The sequence below is a fragment of the Protopterus annectens genome, chromosome 1.part1 (genome assembly GCF_019279795.1).
Source record: "Protopterus annectens isolate FY-2018-M chromosome 1.part1, PAN1.0, whole genome shotgun sequence".
Lineage (NCBI taxonomy): Eukaryota > Metazoa > Chordata > Ceratodontiformes > Protopteridae > Protopterus > Protopterus annectens.
The window spans coordinates 994575996-994598611 of NC_056726.1; the positions used below are offsets into that span (position 1 = coordinate 994575996).

At 40.9% G+C, this 22616-nt stretch overlaps 1 protein-coding gene across 8 annotated transcripts in view; it reads right to left on the reverse strand.

The window, feature by feature from the left end:
- Window positions 1-6774: 6774 nt before the first annotated feature.
- The window catches only part of CNOT3 (CCR4-NOT transcription complex subunit 3), a 2226181-nt gene continuing 2210339 nt past the window's right edge, over window positions 6775-22616 (reverse strand). For 7 of the 8 annotated variants that reach the window (XM_044079494.1, XM_044079487.1, XM_044079515.1 and 4 more), the window contains one exon: window positions 6775-7429. In XM_044079494.1, coding sequence (XP_043935429.1) covers window positions 7331-7429 — 99 coding nt within the window. In that variant the 3' untranslated portion in view covers window positions 6775-7330. The remainder of the gene's footprint in view (window positions 7430-22616) is intronic. The other variant, XR_006365802.1, reaches the window with a different exon arrangement.

Sequence of the window (22616 nt, forward strand, 5' to 3'; positions counted from 1 at the left end):
ACTCTGGTAGCGACGACCAGTACACTTGTGAACTGCTGCTATGGGCTCCACGACAAGAGAGACTGATGTAATGGCATCGGCTGCCTTGCTTTACAACACTGACGACCTGACATCAGACTACAGGTGACAGCAGCTGACACAGAAAAACACTTGACTCTGGTATTCAGGCCAGCCAAGGGCTACCACAGTAGGGATAACCCACAGGTGATGACTGCAACAGTGAAACATGAAGAACATCTAAAAGATTTCACATTGGACTGATGAGTCCCTTATACAGTAAACTCTCAGTTAACCGGCACCCATGGGGATTGGTAGATGCCAGATAACTGTAGTTTCTGCTTGCTTGAGAGTTACTATTAAAATAGGCCTGACTAATACTGTACCCTATACTATTTGTTTGGTTTAACTTATTCTCACATTGGGGAGAGGGGGAATTTACTCCCATCTTCCTTTTTAAAACTCAAACTCTAAAAACATAAGGTATATTTTTGCAGGGGGAAAACAAAATGCAACACATGAAAATTGTACTGCATTTCTTCGATTTTTTTTTGCAGGTTGCTTGAGTTCCAGTTAACTGAGAGTTTACTGAACCTGAGATTGGGTAGGGAGGATGTTCACCAGCTAAGGAGCAGTGAAACTTTCAGGTATTAAGGCCAACCATAGACTTCTACAGGTAGGAATTCCCAAGACTCGGTACAACAGTGACTACGATGATCATCACTTATTACTGCAATAGTGATTCTTTTGATGGATACTAATTTGTACTTAACGTATCACAAAAAAAAGCAGTCTTACATGATGGGAAATGGACAAGGCACATCACTGCAAATACTGAATATAGCTGATACACTTCTTGGCTGTAAATAAAAAATGCACAAGAACAACAGTTCTGTGATCATGTACAAAATAAATTGCCTTAGACTACTTATTACAGTAAAAAATGTTTTGTATTGCACTGTAAAAAAAAAAAAAAAAAAAAAAAAGTAGTGTTTTTCACTTCTACTGATGACTGATGCCGGAACTAGGGAAGTGAAATACTCTTATCTCACAGCAGCAGGACATGGAGAAATGACCTCCAAATACAGCAGACATGCCAGACTATGAGTGAAGAGGCTTATAAAAGAATGACTTCCAAAAATCTTTGCAACCCTGAACAAGAATACTGTTGAGAATAAATGAAGTACAACTCACAACCGTTTACAAGACTTACCCAACTTTTTGTAAGCTCGCACCAGACATTTTACTTCCACTCAGTGGTGTAAAACCTTGGCTGTAGATGATTATAACTACTGAAGTGACACCCGATCCCACATGCAAAAATGGGAAAAAGGGTTATGGATGGATGGGTGGATAAATAATTAGGGGATCTCAGTCAGCTGTTTCACCTTTCTTGTAACCAGCCTGACAGCTTTAGGTATTTTGAGGCAGTGGTGACAGCTTTTGGTATTTTAAGGCAGTGTAGTAACTGCCTCACGCTTATCAAAAACTCTTTACTGTTACCTCACAACATTTCAGTATGCAAGTAATTAACTTGGAGTCTACCTTCTCACCAAAGAACATACTTGGCACAACACACACACATGTACAGCACAAAGCACTTCTACTACACCAATGCATGCTGAGGTTAAAAGAACACTGCCTAAACCACCCAGGCTAAAAGACTACAAAACCTCTGACATTAGTAAACACAACACACCTACCTTCACCCTTCACACCCACACCCAGGATGCAGACTCCAAACTCTTATGGTACGCTGAGACTGCATCAAACCACAGTAATGTTTTAGTAATAGATGACTCTATTGTAAGGCATACAGATACCATGCTCACCAGGATGGATAAGAACAGGGTGACACAGCTCCATCTTGACAAATATGACTATGACCTGATAGTGGTGCGGATGACATTGTGATCTGTAGTGAGAGTAGGGAACAGGTTGAGAAGACCCTGGTGAGGTGGAGATATGTTCTAGAAAGGAGAGGAATGAAGGTCAGCAGGACTAAGACAGAATATGTGTGTGTGAATGAGAGGGAGGATACAGGAATGGTGAGGATGAAGAGTTGGCAAAAGTGGATGAGTTTAAATACTTGGGATCAACAGTTCTGAGTAATGGGGGGTGTGGAAGAGAGGTGAAGATGAGAGTACAGGCAGGGTGGAGTGGGTGGAGGAGTGTTAGGAGTGATTTGTGACAGATGGGTACCAGTAAGAGTAAAAGGGAAGGTATAACAAGAGGGTAGTGAGACCGGCTATGTTATATGGGTTGGAAATGGTGGCACTGACAAAAAGGCAGGAGTCAGAGCTGGAGGTGGCAGAGGTAAAGATGTTAAAATTTGCATTGGGTGTGACGAGGATGGACAGGAGTAGGGATCAGTATATTAGAGGGTCAGCTCAGGTTAGACGGTTTGGAGATAAAACTAGAGAGGCGAGATTGTGTTGGTTTGGACATGTGCTGAGGAGGAATGCTGGGTATATTTGGAAAAGGATGCCAAGGAAGGAGCTGCCAGGTAAGAGGAAGGCCTAAGATTAGGTTTATGGATGTGGTAAGAGAAGACATGCAGGTGGTTGGTGTGACACAGCAAGATGCAAAGGACAGGAGGAAATGGAAACAGATGATCCGCTGTGGTGACCCCTAATGGGAACAGCCGAAAGAAGAGGAGGTCCACGTGGGGGATGAACGACCTTAGACACAAATATGATTGAGCTTGCTATGCATGTGTCTTGCGGCTTTTTGCTGTCACCCAAAATGAAGCTGAAATTCAAAAACAAAATAACTGGATTTAATAACTGGGTATGTAGTTGGCATCATTCTAGGGGATCCAGTATGTTTCAGCTTGGGATGAGATGGCTGAGAAGTCTTCCTGCTTTGTCAGGGATGGCCTTCCCCTCTCTTACAAAGGCATTTGCATTCTAGCTAAAGCCTTTGCTGTCTCCATAGTGCCTTTTTTAGTCAGAGTCCATCAGATGGAAATAATTCATACCTCCCCACTGTACAGATTTTTGCCTCATATTCTTGGTCTGCTCCTCATAAATTTTGGTTTTCTGGCAAATCATTGAGAATTGAAGGCAGAAAATAATAACAGACGTTGGAGGTCCAGACTTCATGCTCTTCAGAAAATTCATGCTAATGGAAAATCTGTTATTTGATTAACTTTCTATGTTTGCAAGAGCAATATTTAAAAACGGTCCCTATTTTTGGGCCTTTGTCCCTCTTTACAACTCAATGCCAGGAGTCTTAAACAATGCTTGACACTTGAAGCTTTCCTGCAAATTGAACACATTCATATATGTAGAGCTAAGGAAACAGTTTCAGAGCAATGAAAGCCGTTCCCCTATTCCTGGGTATAATGCATTTCATATCTTCAGACCCACTGGCAATTGCTGGGGATCAGTATTTGACAAAGACATCATCACCTCACAACAGATTCCTTGGGGCACCAAAAATTCCAAATCACCCTAAACAAGACTAATTACCACTTCGTAGTCAAATATAGAACACACTCTGCGTCCCATTCTGAGTACAATAGCCGTCTCAACACAAAGCTGAAATTTCCATTAAACAAGACCTTTCTACTGCGGGACTCAACTATCCATCAATATACTGGCTGACCTACACTGTCAATGGTTGTCATGCCCAGCACTTTCTTGACATTACAAATGCTAAATCTCTTTTACAAATAGCCATTCTACTAGGGGCCCCAACACCCTGGACCTAGTCCTCATAAATATGGCCACTTCTTGCACAGCTCCATATGTATCATCACTTATTGTTAAATAAATGTTAATGACCCTATCCTTTAAAACTGATGGTACTTCTCCTGTAAATAGCTGTTAAGAAACTTCTTAAAAGCAAACCATCTTCAGTTAGTTGATGACTTTACTAAATTTTGCTGTAGTCCTCCTGTTGCTAAAACTGCTACCTATGCCTCTGACTTTTACTCCCACTTAAACAGTTGCACTGATAAGGCAGTCCCAAGTCCCTATCTGCAACAAATATAATGAGAAGTTTAGACCCCTTGGCTCACCATTGCCGGCGATGGCCGGGTATGGGCATGACCTCCACTGCCATCCATTTTCAGGGCTAGTTGATTCGGCAGGTGAGTTGAACACACTTGAAAGCAAACCCCTGTGGCAGAATACCCACATAAATAAATTATATAACAAAAGAAAAATTGCTTAATGCTTATAAAAGGTCTCATTCTACCTACCCTAAGAGTACACTTAAGCAGACCAGAGAGTTTAAGTTAACCATCGAGAAGCTCAAAGCTGACTATGATCTTAAAATAGCCACTAAAACCAAAAACAAATGCAAATCTTTCTTCTTTAACAATTTTAGGAAGTTAAGAACCAACACCCAACACTGTTCAGAGCTAGTCCCCAATAACATTACCCACTTTAATCCAACAAAACAGCTAATATCCTAGCTAACAAATTTAGTGCAAATTTTTATCCACCCACAGTTACAGCTATCCCTCAGGTTCCATGATCTCAGCCACCTCCATTAATTATTATGGAACACGTTCTCTCTGCCCTTTCAAAAACTAAGAATACTTCATCCATGGGCCCTGATAACACATCAGGTTGCCTGCTTATCTCTGCCAAATACAACCTTTCTCAAGACCACTTAAACTCATTTTAGTCTCTCCACTATTTACATTCCTGAAGCCTGGAAAGCAGCTACTGTAATGCCATTACCCAAGGCTGGTCTCACAATAGACCCTGGTAACTACAGACTGGTTAGTCTCACTAACTTCGTAAGTAAAGCTATGGATCGTGTCATCTCAAACTTCAGTAATCTGGACACTGAAAATATCCCCTGGATGTTCGTAAATTTGGCTTTATCAAAGGAAGGTCCTGCCTCTTTAACCTCATTAACTTCTTTGAAAAATTAATGAAGCAGTTGATAGTGGTTATGCAGTGCACCTAGCATATCTAGACCTGGCCCAGACCTTTGACACTATTCCTGATGCAAACATTATTGACAGATTTGTAAATCTAAATATAAATCCTTACACTGCGTGATGGACAGGTAACTGTCTGACAGAGCCCATGTGGCTAGAGCTACAGGTGCCACTCATGAAAGCAAAACAGATGTCAGTGGTGTACAACAAGGATCCGTTTAGGTCCCTCTCCTATTTAGCACACATTTCTCTGACCTTCAGGCCAACACTTCTGGTCTATGGTTAACTAGGTTTACAAATGAATGTAAACTGGGTATTGTTATTCGATCATCATCTGACTCACAACTGTTCCAACATGGCTTAGACAACATTAAGAATTGGTGCAAAGGCAACGATCTCAAATTAAATGTAAAAAAACTGTAGCACGATTAATTTCGGTAAAAATAACAGTTTCACTTACCTTATAGATGTACCCCTCCAACTGGACAATACTGTAAAGGATCTGGGTACTCCTGATGATAATTCCTCATCATTTGACCATCATGTCTCCACAGTAGTTTTGTAAGCTTTTTATCTGGCCCATCTAATTTCAAAAGGCATCTGGCACTACACCCAAAGAAGCCTCAATTCTCATTTCCTCATATCGTTTGAGACCCACTACTGAATAGAATACAACTTTTAACATTTACTTATCTAAACATATCACACAACTTGAGTGACCTCAGGGTTTCATAACTTAAAAAAAAAAACAAAAAAAAAAACAGTAGCCTCAAACTCTATCAGGAAAAACTGGCAGCCCTCGTTCTTTGTACTCAGTCTCAGTCTCTTACAGACTCCTCTGTGGAGATCTACTTATAGCCTTTTGTGCTATGAAAGATCTAACACTATTTGATCTCCTATTCCTTCACAGAACTAATGGCTCCTCAAAGACTGTTTAAAGAACTAAACCTTCATCAGCAGATAAGACATGTTGGAGTGACATTCATATCCTAATGTATCCCTTACCTCTGGAATAAACTTCCACTTCATGTCAGAGAGAGTAGCACCTTCGACACCTTCAAGGTAAACCTAGATAACTGGATGACAGGCTCAAATTCTCTCCTCTCGTCTATCTTGTCTTGCCCTCCTTGAGGTCATACGGAATTTTTGAATAGGGTTTTTTGGCTAGACTTAAAATGGACTGCAGAGAGAGTGCCTAATACTTACCTAGGAACCTAATCAAAAACATTAGGCAATTTACCATGACTGGTCCCCAGGAAAAAGAAAGGAATTGCCATCTCTGCTGTCCCTAAAGACCGCAATGCACTGTCTCCTACAACTAGCGATTCTGACAAGGACATGATCAAGTGAACGTGCACAAGCATAACAACTTTCTAATCCAACTTGTCTTGTTAAAGCAGAATGAGTCTCCCATTTAGCGACTGTACTTAATACAGCACAAAACACTGTTCACATAATTACATGGAACACTGTAGCAGTTTTGAGTGATGAGTAGTTTAAGTAACAGCACGTTCCTTTTGTACTCTTGACAAATGATCCTAAAAGTCAGTGACTCAATGGGTATACATAGGTTTGGAAGATTATGCACCTTAAGGAGTTCTCCCTAATATGTTTCTATAAAACAGAACCTGGCTCTACATGACTTACCCAAGAAACCACAAGTCCATAACTTAGAAGGCAGCAATTTCTCCCAGTCATCCCTGCGGTCTAATGGGAAAATTAAATGTCACTTGGCATGTGTCCCTCTAGAATTTAACATGTTTGTATTTCTTGAACTACAATGACTTGCTTGAAGATGTATCTACTGAACTAAGAGCACCACAGCCTACATGCAATTCAGAAACAGAAATCATACACTGTTGTTGCATGAGAAGACATCATATAAAACTATTTATTCATAAATATTTTCCAAAATGAAAATAGGTTTACGAAAAATATTTTAAACCAGCTTCTATACCACTTAATTTTGGTGGTACAGACTTCATATTTTAAACACTCTGATGCATGGTGTACCAAAAGGAAAATAAAATGACAATTGCCAAAATGAGAAAAAGAAACCCAACAAAATGATGGGAAACGTAATGGGGAGGGATTGAGGAAAGGGGATGCAGAGCTCTCTTTTCCCCATCCAGAAAAACTGGGGATTTTTTTTTTTGTTAACAAACATTGTTTGATTTTAAGTTATTTTTATTAACCAAACGCACTATTTCTGAAAATGGTTAGTGCACTTAAAATTGCAAATGTCATGATTTCACAAATTGATTTTTTCTTTCCTCATCTCCCTTTTTTCTTTTTCATCTGCATGCATTTTAAAGTGTCTTTGTGTCTGAGTCAGTCCAGAGGTGATGGTGGTGAGGTGTTGGTTTGTACAAGGCAGCACAGGGCTAATGGACAGTTCATCCAGTTCCGGGCCCTAAACAGTCCAGCTGCCAGTCATTGTAAGTCCCGATCCTCTAGGTAGCGGTACTCAAAGGTAAAACCCTCTTTCTTCCTCTGGCCCCATTTTTCATAGTCAAAGTAAATATAAGTTCCCTGCAAAGGTAGAGATAAAAAATAATTAAATAACTGTTAAACACACAACACAAAACAAAAATCAGAAGCACGAAAGTTAAATGCCAGTGTTGTACACAATACACATTTAAAGGTCTGAGCTGCAAAGTTGTAAGATCTGGATTTGAATCCAGTCAATCCCATCTCTGCTCACATGACTGGCCTTACATATTTCAACTTCATGATCCAAATGCTACAGCAGAAGCTCTTATCTCCACCCTTGTATCATTCCAGGACACTTCCTATCCAAAATAATTCAGACTTGACAAACCCCAAAACAACAACTGGCTTACATCTGAAGCTTGGAAAGATGCCATTTTAATGCCATATGGCTTACAACCTCAAGATAAAACAAAACAATTTCTTAAGTAGACCAAAGTTATTCTTGAAAGAATTCAGAGTAACAGGCAGGCCCACATGTGTCATAGTCTTCTAACATTTACATCTTCCCACCTCTCAATGACTTCCTAACTGAATTAAGTAATCCTGGTCTTTCCCTGCACTAACCATCTTTTTGTTCACCACACTCCCCCATATATGCTACACTTCTAGTTAACAAGTATAAAATCTAAAGATAAAGTACAGTTGTGTACTCTTACCATAAATGTAGATGTTCGAGTGTATTGACTGTTGCAGTCATTACATTTGGGTAATCTGCTGGCAGGTTGCCCCTCAGTCGGCCTGAATATCAAAGTCTTGGGTCCTGTGTCGGTTGCTGTCTCCTCTTCCATGACGTCAGGTCGTCAGGGGTATAAAATATGCAGCCGACGCAATTTTCTTCAGTTTTTCTTGCCCCAGATGTCAGGTGCCCCCCTAAATGGGGAGCGCAAAAAAAAAAAATATATATATATATATATATATATATATATATATATAAATAAATATAAATATAAATATAAATATATAAACTGCAATATATATGAAAATGCAATTATAACAACATAGACTTTACCTTCATCTAAAAGCAAATACACCACAAAGGCTTTTAGAATACAGCGAAGGAAAGAGAAGTTCTAGAAAAAAGGGGGGTGGCAGGTGGGTAACCCGGACTGCAACAGTGAATACACTCCAACATCTACATTTATGGTAAGTGTACACAACTGTACTATGTTCCCCGTGTTTCACTGTTGCAGTCATTACATTTGGGTAGAATCCCAAAGCTATGGATGGGAGGTTGGAACTAAATAGCATTAGCAGCGGCTAAAAAAGGCCCTGCAGAACTGCAGTGGCAAAGCCCGCCCTGGACTTAGAGAAGAGAGGCAAATGATAACGCTTTATAAATGTATGAACAGAGCTCCAAGTAGCAGCTTCTAGAATGTCTTTGGTTGGAACTCCTCTGAGAAAAGCTGCTGAGGTAGATGCAGCCCTGGTGGAATGTGACCAGATTCCCTTGTGCACCGGTTTACTATGATGCAAGTAGCAGAAACAAATGCAGTGGCTTATCCACTTTGAAATAGTCTGCTTTGAAATAGCCTTCCCCTCTGATCCTGCAGCAAATGCCACCAGTATTTGCTCAGACTTTCTTAGAGATTTGGTCCTGTTTAAGTAGAATCTTAGTGGTCTGTGTATGTCGAAGGAATGCAGAATCCACTCCCCCTTGTTCTGCGGATTTGGGTAAAAAGTTGGCAGGTGAATAGTTTGGTTAAGAGCCACACTGAAACCCACTTTAGGCATAAAGGAAGGATTGGTCCTGAGGGATACTGTGTCCAGGTAAAATGTAATAAAAGGCTCCACAGCCATGAGGGTGTGTAGTTCTGAAACCCTTCTTGCTGAAGTGATTGCCAAAAGGAAAGCTGTTTTCCAAGATAAAAACGTTATATCCACAGTAGCTGCGGGTTCAAAAGGAGGCAGGGTGAGCTTTTCCAGCACAAAATTGAGGTCACATGCAGGGGTTGGTGAACTTCTGGGAGGCCTTAAATTTTTGGCCCCTCTAAGATACTGTTTTAGCAGAGGATGAGAAAAGATGGGAGGGCTCTGTGTTGTAATGAGCCGAGATGGCAGAGGCATGGATTTTTATTGACGAAAAAGATAGGCCCTTGTCAAGCATCTCAGTCAAGTATTGTAAAATCTGAGGAATATTTGGCTTTGCTGTGTCCGTTCCTTGTGCTTGGTTCCAAGCACAGAATCTCTTCCATTTATCAGCATAACATTTTCTAGTACAAGGCCTTCTAGTTTCCAAAATGACATCCATCACAGATTTACTGAGAGGTGTTGTTTGAATAATTACCTGATCAGCCACACTGCCAGGTTCAGAGTTTGGAGCTGATTGTGCAGCATTTGACTGTTCTGCTGAGACAGTAGATGAGGTATTATTTTATTTTTATTTTATTTTACATTTGTTGACTGGGATAGTCCAACTGGAGCCATGTCCATTTTCAGTGGAGGCCCGGGGAGATAAGCTCCAATTTATCAGATACAATAATACAAGTAAAACAAGAGTACATAAGTAGTATTACCAACGAATACATAGACAGACATGAGATACCCCTGGTTCTAGTCAGGAGAAAAATTAACAATAAATAGTTAGTTGGGTTATTCACATTCATATTGAAAGTTACCCGGGCTTGTTGCAGTGGCAAAGCCAGTTAAATGCCATATGTTGTTTGAGTTTAGTTTTAAATTGTCCTAGGGAAGAGAGCAAAGTAATATCACCTGGAAGTAAGTTCCAAGCTCTGCCTGCAGCGTTAGCAAAGAGGGCATCTCCAGCAGTGTTGTTGATTTTGATTGTCTGAATTAGAAGTTTGTTCGAGGATCGAAGCAGTTTTGGATTGTTGTGGGGGATGATAATATTTTGAAGGGCAGGTGTGTTATCTGGGTCATAGAGGATTTTGTTAGCCATGATCAGCAGGTTATATTGTATGACTGGGAAGTTCTAGCCACCCAAGCTGTTTTATATTGACGCAGTGGTGTGTTTTAAAAGGCATTCTAGTGGCAAACCTGGAAATATGATTGTAACAGGTTGACAGTCTATTTAGTACAGATTTGTTTAGATTGGAGAGAAGGGGGGAGGCGTATAAAAGTGTTGAGAGTAGATGAGAGCGAGCTATAGCCATCTTAGCTGGAGGGGTTAGGAAGGCTTTTATTCTATACAGTGACCCAAGTTTTTTATTGATGTTCTTGATTGTTTGATTTACATGTAGGTCAAACTTTAGGTTATTGTCAATAATAACACCTAGTAATTTTGTAGAGGGGTCAGGGGAAATTATTGTCCCATCTTTTGCATTTATGGTAAAGGTGAAGGCGGCAGACCTAGGAGTTGGAGAGAATAACATCATTTTAGTTTTTTTGGGATTTAGTAACAATCTACGTTCAGAGAGACAATTTTCTATGGTATTAAAGGTGGACTGGGTAGCGACCCTCAGGTCTGTGGGAGAAGTCATTAATAAAGATGAAAAACAGTAGGGGCCCTAATATGGAGCCTTGTGGTACTCCAAGGGTGTATGGTAATAGATTCAAGAGCTTGTTCTGCCATAGGACAGCCTGTTGTCTTCCATTTAGGTAGGATGTAAACCAAAGAAGGGCATTAGTATCAAGGTGGAAAGTTTGCAAGGCGTGGACCAGAAGTTGGTGATCAACCATGTCAAATGCCTTGGAAAGATCCAAGAATAGGGCAGAGGATATGTGATTATTGTTATGGTTATTGTTTATGGTATTTTTAAAAGCCATTAATGCTGAGGTTGTGCTATGGTGTGGACGAAAACCATGCTGGGAATCCCGCCATGAGATGATTTTGGATTTGGTGGTGCATAAATTGTTTTTGTATACATTTTTCTATAATCTTTGCAAGTGGAGAAAGTATAGCTATAGATCTATAATTGGAGAATTCCGTAGAGGAACCTCCTTTATGTAGTGGGATTATGTAGGATGTTTTCTAGATGGTGGGAATGTTAGCTTCTGCTATGGTACGATTGATTAGTATCGATATTGGATAGGCAATGGCATCAGCTGATTTTTGAAGGTACTCAGCGGGGAGCTGGTCAGCGGAGAGTGTTGTAGGTTTTAATTTTTTGATCATGTTATGGATAAGAGATGTGGACACTGGTTGGAAGGAGAATGAGAGTTGTTTTTTAGAGGTAGAAGTATCAGGGGCAGGGGAGCTAGAAGGTAATTGTCTAGCTAGAGCTTGAATTGTTTCGGTAAAGAAATGGTTAAAACTGTCAGAGACCTCCTCTGGGGATTTATCAATGGTGGCAGCAGGGATAGGTGAAGATGTTTTACCAGGGCGGAGTAGATTCCTTGTTGGTTGTCTGTAAATTGCAGTAGTATTGTTTTTTGTCCTGTAGAATAAATTTTTTTGTTTCATTCCTAGCATACCTATATTTTACAAGATCATGGGGGTCTTTTATGGAACGCCATTGAGCCCATAGTTTGTTTCTGCTGGTAATTTTTCGTCTTGTCTCTTTAGATAGCCATGGTGCAGTTCTTGCTTTTGTTTGTTTTGAGCGGGCAGGTGCATGTAGATCAAGAATTCCAAGAAATTTGTTGTTAAAATAGGCAACTGCCTCTTCTAAGGGTAGGTGTTTTAGCATGGACCAATTGCAAAAGCTAAGTTCCAGCTGGAATTTGTCAGGGTCAAAGTTTATTTTGCTCCTGACTTTTCTGAGTAGGTGTTGTTGTGGGGTAATAGCTTTATCCTTAACTATGTAAGTGAGAAGATGGTCACTTAGGTCATCGGAGAGGGTACCAGCAGTGCACAGTTGGGGATTACTATTTATGAGTACACAGTCGAGTATACTATCTTTTTGGTTGGATTTACCTAGTCTGGTAGGGGTGGTAATGGTTTGTGTAAATGCATGCAAGTTGGTGAGGGTAGAAGAGGATTCTTTGGAACAAGAATCCCAGTCAATGTTAAAGTCTCCTAGTATTAGTGTTTCTTGGGGGTAGTGACAAGATAGCCAATGAAGTGTGGCTACATTATTACCTGGGGGAATATACATACAGATGATGTTGATGCTTTTACTTTTGTTAAGTTGCAATCTAGTGGCAATAATCTCTGAGTTATTGATCTGAGGTGGTTGAATCACATCTATGGTCACATTCAACTCAGATTTAGAGAGTACAGCCACCCCTCCGCCTTTCCTTGAAGCACGATCCAGCCTGTGTATATTATATCCGGGTGGTAGCACTTCATTGTCAGTAATGTTAGGTTTTAACCAGGTCTCAGATAGACAGAGAACATCAGGGGAGTAGACAGCCAGGAGGACGTGCAATTTGTGTACCTTATTATTAATGCTCCTAATATTAAGATGACAGACAAGGAGAGAGTTAGTTGGTCTATTGGTTATAGTTTTGTGCCTTGGGTTGCTGGTCGAGAGGGAAATTGTATCTGTGGTGGATGGGCCTGGATTGGGGTGAATGTTACCACTGAGTATAAGACTAGGCCTATACTTAGTGATAAGCCTCAGGAGTTTGTATAAAAGTTTGTAGTAGTGTCTGGATCTTGAGCTAATGTTTCGGGGGATGGTATGCTTTAAGATTGAAACTGATGTTGAGTTGTACCCAATGTTAATGGTATGGCTAAAAGTGGGATATTCTAAAGCTGGGGTGATGGTATGTCCAGCAGGGAACTGATACCCATTAAGCTGTTGGTTTTCATACAAAGTGAGTATATAAGTGGCTAGCAGAAGGGGTAGTAAAGAGTAGTATAACAATGTGGGAGGAGTTAAGTGGTGGGAATCAGTTTGATGACACAACAGATATAAAGTCAGATAATCAGAATGGAGGTAGTACAGTGGAAGGAGGAATAATTGTGCTATTTGAAAGCTGATAGGGTGGTAATGCAGGGTGGAAGGAGTATAATGGTGAGGGTGATTGGTTGTTGTAATAGGGGCATGGTAAAGTACCTATAAGAGAAGAGGTACTGGGGCGGGTGGGAATTGGGGGCAGGGAGGGGTGCGAAACGAGCCCGAGCGCAGCGAGGGCGAGTGGAGCAGGGCTAATACTGACTTCAAGTGTATCTGTAAGCTATATTATGTAAGCAGTGTTAAATAAGCTATATTATGTAAAGTAGTGTTAAAGAAGCTATATTAAAGAAGCTATATTATGTAAAGCAGTGTTAAAGAAGCTATATTATGTAAAGTAGTGTTAAAGACGCTATATTAAGTAAAGTAGTGTTAAAGAAGCTATATTAAGTAGTATTTATTATTATTTTTATAATTCCCCTCTTATTACATGTGGACAGTTTTTAAATGATATAGTCTAAATGTGTATTTTTCATTCAATCTCTATATAGTTGAGATATGTATTCATACATGTGTCTATATTAGCATTTCTCAAGTTTTGACATGTTATTATGTATATATTCTTTTGTTTACTTGAGAATATGCATTTTAGAAGGATATTTAGTTTTTCAATACAGTGACCTACTAAGTCTGCATGTATATGTTGATACATCTTTCAGCTTTTTAGTGTCCAAGATTTGTGGCGGCACAGTGGTGCAGCGGTTAACGTTGTCGCCTCACAGCAAGAGGTTCTCCGGTTCGATTCTCGGCTGGGGTGCCTTCTGTGTGGAGTTTGCATGTTCTCCCTGTGTTCGCGTGGGTTTCCTCCGGGTACTCCGGTTTCCTCCCACATTCCAAAGACATGCATTTGGAGCATTTCTCCCCGGGCCTCTGCTGAAAACAGGATCTGTGGAACCTAGTCGGACATTCCCGGTCAACAAATGTTAAATAAATAAATAAATAAATAAATCTGTGGTTTTATGGAACATATATTAATATAATGTTGTTTTTAATGAATGGTGAGATGAGCTCATAATTAAATAGATGGGCGTGTTTTGGATTTATGGTTTTGGCGCCTTTTCCAGTATATATACTTGTTCAGCATATACTTGTTTGTAAAGGTCTGAAGAAGCTTATTTAAGCGAAAGCGCTTACCTATGTTAATAAAAACTTTTATTAGCTTTACTATCAGTTTGTCTCGTGGAGTTGGACTGCTTGTTTCCTGAAGTTTGGACTATTTATGTTGGAGTATCTCTTTGGGCAGTAGTTTCATATGCCCCTTCATTGCTTTGCTCCTACGTGCTTTTATTATTTTTTGTTATATTAAGTAGTGTTAAATAGATGCTTATATGTAAATTAGAATTTAAACTGAATCTATGAGGTTTTTAACTGAGTGTTTGTCAGTTCTGATATAATCTGTACTTAGTACTAAGGTAAGGGTAGTGTATAGACTGTGTTTGTGCTCTAGCAGGGTATTTCTGTGCTACAGGACAGGGATGCAGAATACAATTTCAGGGCTAGGTGAGGGAGAGCAGTGTGATATTAGAATATTCAGAGTTAGGTTCAGTAAGTAGTTCTATACAGGAAGCTAAGGGCTTCCTGTATTTGAGGCAAGTACCAAGGAAGGAGATGAGACATATTCCTTAGAACTGGGTACCAGTGCTGGTGGGGTCAGTCCGGGGCAATTAGGATCATTTTTGTTTTTTTCCTGTCTGACATTTAGTAAGACCTTGGGGAGAAGAGGCAGAGGAGGAAAGGCGTAGACTGAAAGGGTTTTCCAACTGAAGGATAGGGCATTCACTTTCCATGTCTGGAAGTCCTTGTGCAGAATTTGTCCAGCTGATAATTTTGGGGAGAGGCAAATAGATCTATGTCTGGACTCCCCCCATTTCTCTTATCATGCGGAAGACTTGTGAATCCGGTTTCCACTCGTGATGGTGCATACGATTTCTGCTTAGGTCGTCTGCCAGAGTACTTTGTTTTCCTGGCAGGAATTCAGCTTGAAGATGTACTTGGTAAGTCAAGGCTGTGTCCCACAATGCCATGGCTAGTCTGCAAAGGAGGTAGGAATTTGTACCCCCCTGCTCACTTATGTACAACATAACCATGGTGTTGTCCGTCTTTATCAGTAGTTGTCCTGGATGAAGTAAGTCCTTGAAGGCTGTCAGGGCATTCTGAACAGCTAACATCTCTTTCTGGTTGATATGCAGATGCATTTGTTTTGGGCTACATATGCCCTGAATGCATCGCCCCGCCAGGTGGGCTCCCCAAGCATAGTCTGATGCATCTGTAGTTAGGGTTTGAGTGGCAGAGGGTAGAGTGAAAGACCGTCCCATGTTCTGGTGACATGTCTCAGCCCACCAAAGAAACTCCTGTTGTAGGCAGGGAATGAGAGGAATCACTGTTTCCAGGCTGTGACAATGTTGACTCCATAAACTTTTTAGATACCACTGTAGTTTCCTCATATGCAGTCTTGCATATGGAATTAGTAGAATGCAGGATGCCACGAACCCCAAAGCCTGCAGAATTTGTCTTGCAGATAACTGAGTTTTTGTTGCCATCTGTTTGAAGTAAACAGTCAGTTGTCTTTGTTTGTCTGGCGTAAGGTAAGCCATCTGGGCAGTTGTATTCAAGCTTGCACCCAGGAATGTAATTTTTTGAAAGGGTACCAGTTGTGATTTCTTTTCGTTTATTGTTTAACCTAGGCATGTTAGAAGCCTTTTCACAAACTTCAGATGTTGAAGAAGAATGTTCTTGTTTTCTGCTTGAACGAGACAGTCGTCCAAGTAAGGATAGATTTGTATGCTTCTTTGTCTGCAAAATGCAATTACTGGTGCCAGGCACTTTGTAAAGACCCTGGGCGCAGTAGATAAGCCAAAGGGCAGTGCAGAGAATTGGTAATGCATAAAACCTAACTTGAAGCGGAGGTATCTTCTGCACGATTCCCTTACTGGGATATGCAGGTATGCCTCTTAAGTCTGGAGTCACTAACCAAGCGTTCTTGCCCAGCATGGGCAGAAGCTGTTGTAAAGTCAGCATTTTGAATTTTGGGATGTCCAAGAATGTGTTCAAATTGATAAATCCAGTATTGGACGCCAGGCATCGTCTTTTCTGGGTACCAGGAACAGTCTTAAATAAAAACCTTGTCCTTTTTCCTGTTCTGGTACTGGTTGAATAGCCCCCATATCCATGAGGGATGTAACTTGTTTCTGAGCCTCTGCCCATTGATTTTGTGGTAGATCTGGCCAACCATTTGGAATTGGCAAGGTATGGAAATGAAATCTGTACCCCTGGGTAACTATGTTTAATACCCACTTGTCTTGGGCTATTAACTGCCAATTTTGAGCATGAAGTGCTAATCCCCCCCCCCCCAAGGGGGCTGCGAAAGATAAGTGCTTGGTGATGGTAGAGGGAAGTCATTGAGACTGCTTACTGTAGGGTTGTGCTTTGTTTCCTCCAGATTTGGAGGTAGAGCCACCCCATTGCTTTGACCTGTAATTACCCTGTGATTGGTATCTAGAGCCTTTTGAGCACCTGGATTTGCCTTGTGAGGCACTGTTGGACATAGGGACCAATTTTTAGTAGGCCAGTGTCTATTGAATCTGGGTGGCTGCACTTGTAAGAAATCTTTTGCAGTTTGTATAGATTTAGCTTTGTCTTCCATTTTCTTTAAAACCTCTTCTGCCTTATTGCCAAACAGAGTATCATGCTGTAAAGGTGCATCCAACAATTTAGCTTTAACATGATCAGGCAGATCTTGCTCCTTGAGCCAGGCATGCCTTCTAATCACAGATCCAGTAACTGCGGCCCTGCAAGAGGCCTCCAAGGAATCAAAACCACATTGCAAAGTATGCTTTCCAACCTGTTCTGCTTCATGCAATAATTCCTGTAATTCTTTATTTTCCACACATTCAGAAATCAACATCATTTTCTGTTTCAATAATCCCATAACATGCTGTTGATATTTAAGCATATGAAACTGGCCCTAATTGCCAAGGTTACAGACGTATAAACCTTCTTTCCCCACCAATCCAGCGCCCTGGAATCTCTATCAGAGGGGGTAGGATTCTTGGCTGTAGAGACCTTTTACACCTTTGGGACCATGTGAGATAGGTTTCAGGATCAGCAGCAAGGTTTTTGAATAAAAATGTGTGGGAGTCAGGAACCCTGTAATATCTGTCTGGCTTACTAGGAGCCAGAGGTAAGGAATCAGGAGCCATGCTTGATTCCGAAAACACATCAACAATGTCTAATACAGGAGGTATAGCCAAAGGTCTATGCTGAGGAAGGAGGAGGAAATCCCTAAGCCTCTTTTTTGATTCCGAGAAATCCGGACTCTCCCAATGAAAATGTTCCCTTAAAGTATGCAAAGTTTCTCCAAAGGAATAATCTTCAGGAGGAGATGCAGATGGGATGGATTCTTCTGCATCTGAATCCTCATAGGGTGGTCTAGAAAAATTCCTGATCAGAAGAGGAATCAGAAGAAATAGAAACCTGATCTGAAAATTCATAGTCAGTGTCTTGCCTAGGCCTCTTATCAGGGGGGGGGGGTTGAGAACCCCTGATCAAGGTAATTAAGTCCTCAGCCATTTTGATCATCTGCTTTTTAGGAATAGGGGGGTCTGAGCACGTGGCTCATGCATCAGTTTTTTAGCCTTAGAAGTTGTTTTGAAGCTGGTGCTGGTTTTATATAGAAATGTTGAGGCCTGAAAACACCCTCAGAAGCCGGTGCCTGCACAGCGGCTCCGGATCCATCCGAGGGAGAGACATCTGTGGGTACAATACTCTGAGAATCTTGCGGCATACCGAACTCAGCATGGGTCTCAGTAGACGCCTACTACTCAAATGTAGCGGGTATCAGGGGCTGCGAAAGCGCCTCACTGAGTACCGGCGACTGGCTTAGGAGAAGCTTTGTCGTCGGTTTTGGACCTCAACGGCCTGTCTCTGTCTTTTTCTTTGCATTTTTTGTGAACTCAGGTAGTCGGATTGCTATTAGACGACATTTCAGGGTAATTAAATCTGTTTCCAAAATATTTTGAAGCAAAGATATACAGACGCTTAATACTGCGTTGGTTAAATCTAGCACAAAACCGACAGCAAGGCACGTTATGATCTGGGCCTAGGCAAGGAATACAGTACAAATGAAAATCCTTATGAGTTATTTGCTTCCCACAAGTAATGCAATTATTAACTTTTACTGACATCGGTAAGGAGCAAGAAAAAGTTTCCCCAATGGGGCACATAGCTTTAATTGAAGACTTCGGTTCTGGAACTCGAATGCGAAAATTTCAGGAGTCGGCCGACCGGCACTTGCGAACTGTTTCTGCTTCGGGCACCGCTCAGCAAGAAAGACAGAAGAAAATGGCGTCTGCTGCATGTTTTATACCCCTGACATCATGGAAGAGGAGACAGCAACCGACCCAATACTTTGATATTCAGGCCGACTGAAGGCAACCTGCCAGCAGATTACCCAAATGTAATGACTGCAACAGTGAAAAATGAAGAACATCAGAGCCTCTACTACATCAAATCCTACTAGACAGCCCATGTGAATCTCAAATTTTGCTCCTTGGTTTCATCACTAAACAGAATTCCTCACTAACCTCCTGCAACATATTAACTACTTCTATATTAACCAAAACATCACAGGTTCATAGGTGTGTACTAGGCTAAAGACCACATGGGCCTTTTTAAGCCTAGCCATGCATTCAAAATCTGACAAGTTCTGGTACCCATGGTAAGTGTAAGTAGAGGCTTGGGAGTTGAAACATTTACAAGCAGGGGCCTGGTAGATGAACTATTTACAAGCTGCCTCTGTCCGTTAGAGAGACAGGCACCAAAACCAGGGATGAATTTCCTGCTCCCCATCCAGCTGTCCAAGTTACAATTGAGTACTTGAACTGGGTTAGGGAGAAGCTTTGCTGCGCATGGATGGGCGCCTGTTCCAGGGGAGGGGTAGTCTCTGGGATACATACCTGTCTCTCCAGCAGGTCCTATTTATATCAGAGGCAAGGTTTAAGTGTTTAGAATGGATAATTCTGGTGCTGTTTGTTTTCTGCATATACAGGAGGTCCATCAGGGTCTGACAATGCCTTTTATGCTAGCCACAGACCTCCTCTCAACAGTCTTTAGGAGACAAAATGCAATGATAGGCCATTCATCTGGAAATCTGCCATAGTTACTCACAAACAACTCAATCCATTAAAAGCTTCACATGTCCCTCTCATTTCTATTTAGCCCTTGGCTGAAATAATCCTGAAAGACTTCTTTATCTCCAGCTAACTCAGTACATCTTCCAGTACAACGTGCCATCTTACAAATAATATGGCTTCTGGGTAGTACAAAGCATTATGACAGCCCTATGGTCCTTTTCTGTTGAAATTCTGCAAAACATGGACAAGGTATGATGACTGGAATAGTCCTGATAGACTTCACAAAAACTTTCATCCTTGTCAACAACCCCACCATGACAGACATTGGGATAAGCATTGAAGTTGCACCAAGGTTTGAGAATGATTTGATCATCACTTCTGTGTAAAAATAGGCAGCACAACCACAACCAAAACTCACTTATTAAAAAGTACACTCCAAGGATTAACATTAACCTTGTTGCTTTTCTGTTTTCATTAAAAGCGTCTGTATGACCTGCTCCACCTTCCAATACTACCGTATGCTGGTGGTATGGTTCTCTTCCACACTACTCACTTCCTACACAGCAGCACAATCTCCAGACAGACATCCTCTCACTGACAAGAGTTACTAAACAAAAATACTCCCCTGTACCTTAAAAACTAGGCTCCTTGACACATTCCAAAATCAAACTCTCTCCCCTCACACTGAGCACCTCTGCTTAACTATCAAAAAAGTGAAATGTTACCACTGAAAGACATAACCTTCTTGTTGGTTCCTACTCAAACTCTGAATCCAACACCATCTCTCTCTTAGCAGCTAAATTCTGATTTAAAACACTTATCTATAGCCTAAGGCTTCAATGCCATAACAGCCCACTAGTTAAAACCCTCATAAAAATTTTAACCAGCACCCACCATAGCTTCTCTACCTTGCTACAACACCCTGAGAATCACTATCTCACCGTCTTAAAAATAGCCCTTCTGCCACCAGTTAAAAGTACACCTCATCATCAAGTCAAAGTACAACTGCCCTCATACCAACCATAGCCTTCATTTCCACCCTCCGCCCACAACTCTACCGTCCTCCTTTTGTTAGTTTTTATCTGCAGACCTCATGGTACCTCCCTCTTATCAAACTCAACTTAAACCTCTCCCTTCACTCCTCTTCTCAACCTAAGCCTTATTCCCACTATAAAATGTACGTATGTTCACAGCTGAACAATATTACTATGACAGACTCTATAATAACCTGCTATGCATTCTGAATGTCTGCCACTTCTGCATAATACCTACTGTGATGCCCACTACTGCTGCCAATATGTGACGGGCACCACTACATGTCGTCCCCACACTGGGCCAGTAATCAAGGAGCCTGAATCCTCACCACAGACACTGGAGAGGGACGTGCACTTGAAATACAAATGGATGCACTCAGTATTTCCAGATGCAGACCTCTCTCCATCAAGCACAATTTCCCTTAAGAGCACACATAGCCCGGGGCCTGGATGTCTCCATAATCCATCTCACTCCAGATCCCCAGCAAGACTCCCCATTGGTACAGCTGTAGGTTTAGGTCCTCAGCACAGTGTCCAAGCCAAGTCCACCAGCACCCTCTTTGTAAACCCAGTGCTTCATGTCCCTGCCCCAAGTAGCTGAGACACATACACACACACACACACCTGGGAAAGGCTGGCACAAGTTTACCTGCTGTGACTCCTCCTGTCCAGAGTATAAGGCAGTTATCACTGCCACCAGACACTTCACAATCAGCTACTCCAAGGCCCTTAACAAAGGGTATACAATTGTACTGTACAATATTAATACTAATACAAATAGTAGTAATTCACCAAGATGGCTAGGCCTTCTGGAATGGCCCACACACAGTGTCAGCAAATAAATATAAGTACTCTCAAATGTTAGATACTCTCTACAAGAACCAGCCATGATAAAAGTATTAAGTATATTTAATAATAAATAATAAAAGAGCATGAAAACACTGAATATACAATCACAGTAAGCCACAGAGTTCAAATCACAGAAAATATTGAAAACAACAGTGATGGACAGACTCATACAAATAAAGAAAAACAGTTATGGACAGACTTATACAAATAAAAACAATCTTTAAACTAACTTCACTATATTCCTGACTGAATCTAAGAGACTTTTACTGTAACTTGAGCAAGGCAAGATGAAATACATGAGCAGTCTTTCTAGTCAGACTTCCAGACAGAATACTTTAACCTCTGAGATTACTCCCTGAAAAATATAATATCCAAGACGACTTGCAGAATGACATCATCTGGTCATCTGACTCTAGGTTCCTATATCATCTCCTTTTGAAGTTTGAGACAGGACTTTATCAGACTGCTACAATATAAATTTAGAGCTTTTATGGCACTGCCTATGAGCCAGAAACATTTACAACACTCCCCCCCCCTTCTTTACAAAAGCTAACAGATAATGGCTGCTCCCAGACCTACCGTCTCTGGGCCTCCTCAGAACTGTGGAGTGCTGTTCAATGATTTAAAAACTCATTTACATTTCCCTTATTGTTATTAAAATAAGCCAGCTGGCTAACCATTCCCGTTCCAGCATCCTCTATTAAAACATATACATTTAATTCAGATACCATAATACATGTACATTTCTCTTCATTTCAGCAGGGTGCACTGTTCATACATTTTAATACAACGCAAGCAAAGCTCACAAATACATTTTCAACACAAGCAACTGTACATATCAGTTTGATATACAAATGATAATTACTTACAAAATTCCAGCTAGCTGTGCTGGCACCAGTCTTGCATCCAACTGCCCTACCTCTCCCTGGCATGGCTGGCAGTACCTCCTATCATCACACCCACTACTCTTTGCTTTACTTACCGTAACCGTTTTTCAACTCATCTCTCCTTTCTCAACACTTCTTTCCACTACATAATCTAAATCTGTATAAAACTGTGAAATACAGCTACTCTATACTGTATATTTATTGATTATGGATAATATCTACTTTTCATAGCTGCACATTATCTACACACAATCAGGCTGACAGTGAAAATGATCAGTGTTCTACACCAGTTAACAAATACAATCAATAAATGAATAAATCCTAACCTGCACACTATGTGATCCTGTGCAAGCCTCAACAACTTTGTGCTCCAACATTCCTCAAAATCACAACAAAGAAAACTATAAAATTATTAACTTAAGACAAATAAAGTACATCCTAGTACTGAACATACCCTAAAAACCTATGACAGGGTCTACTTCTGCACTTTACATGTTTACAATTCCTTTCTACATCTTATTTCTGAC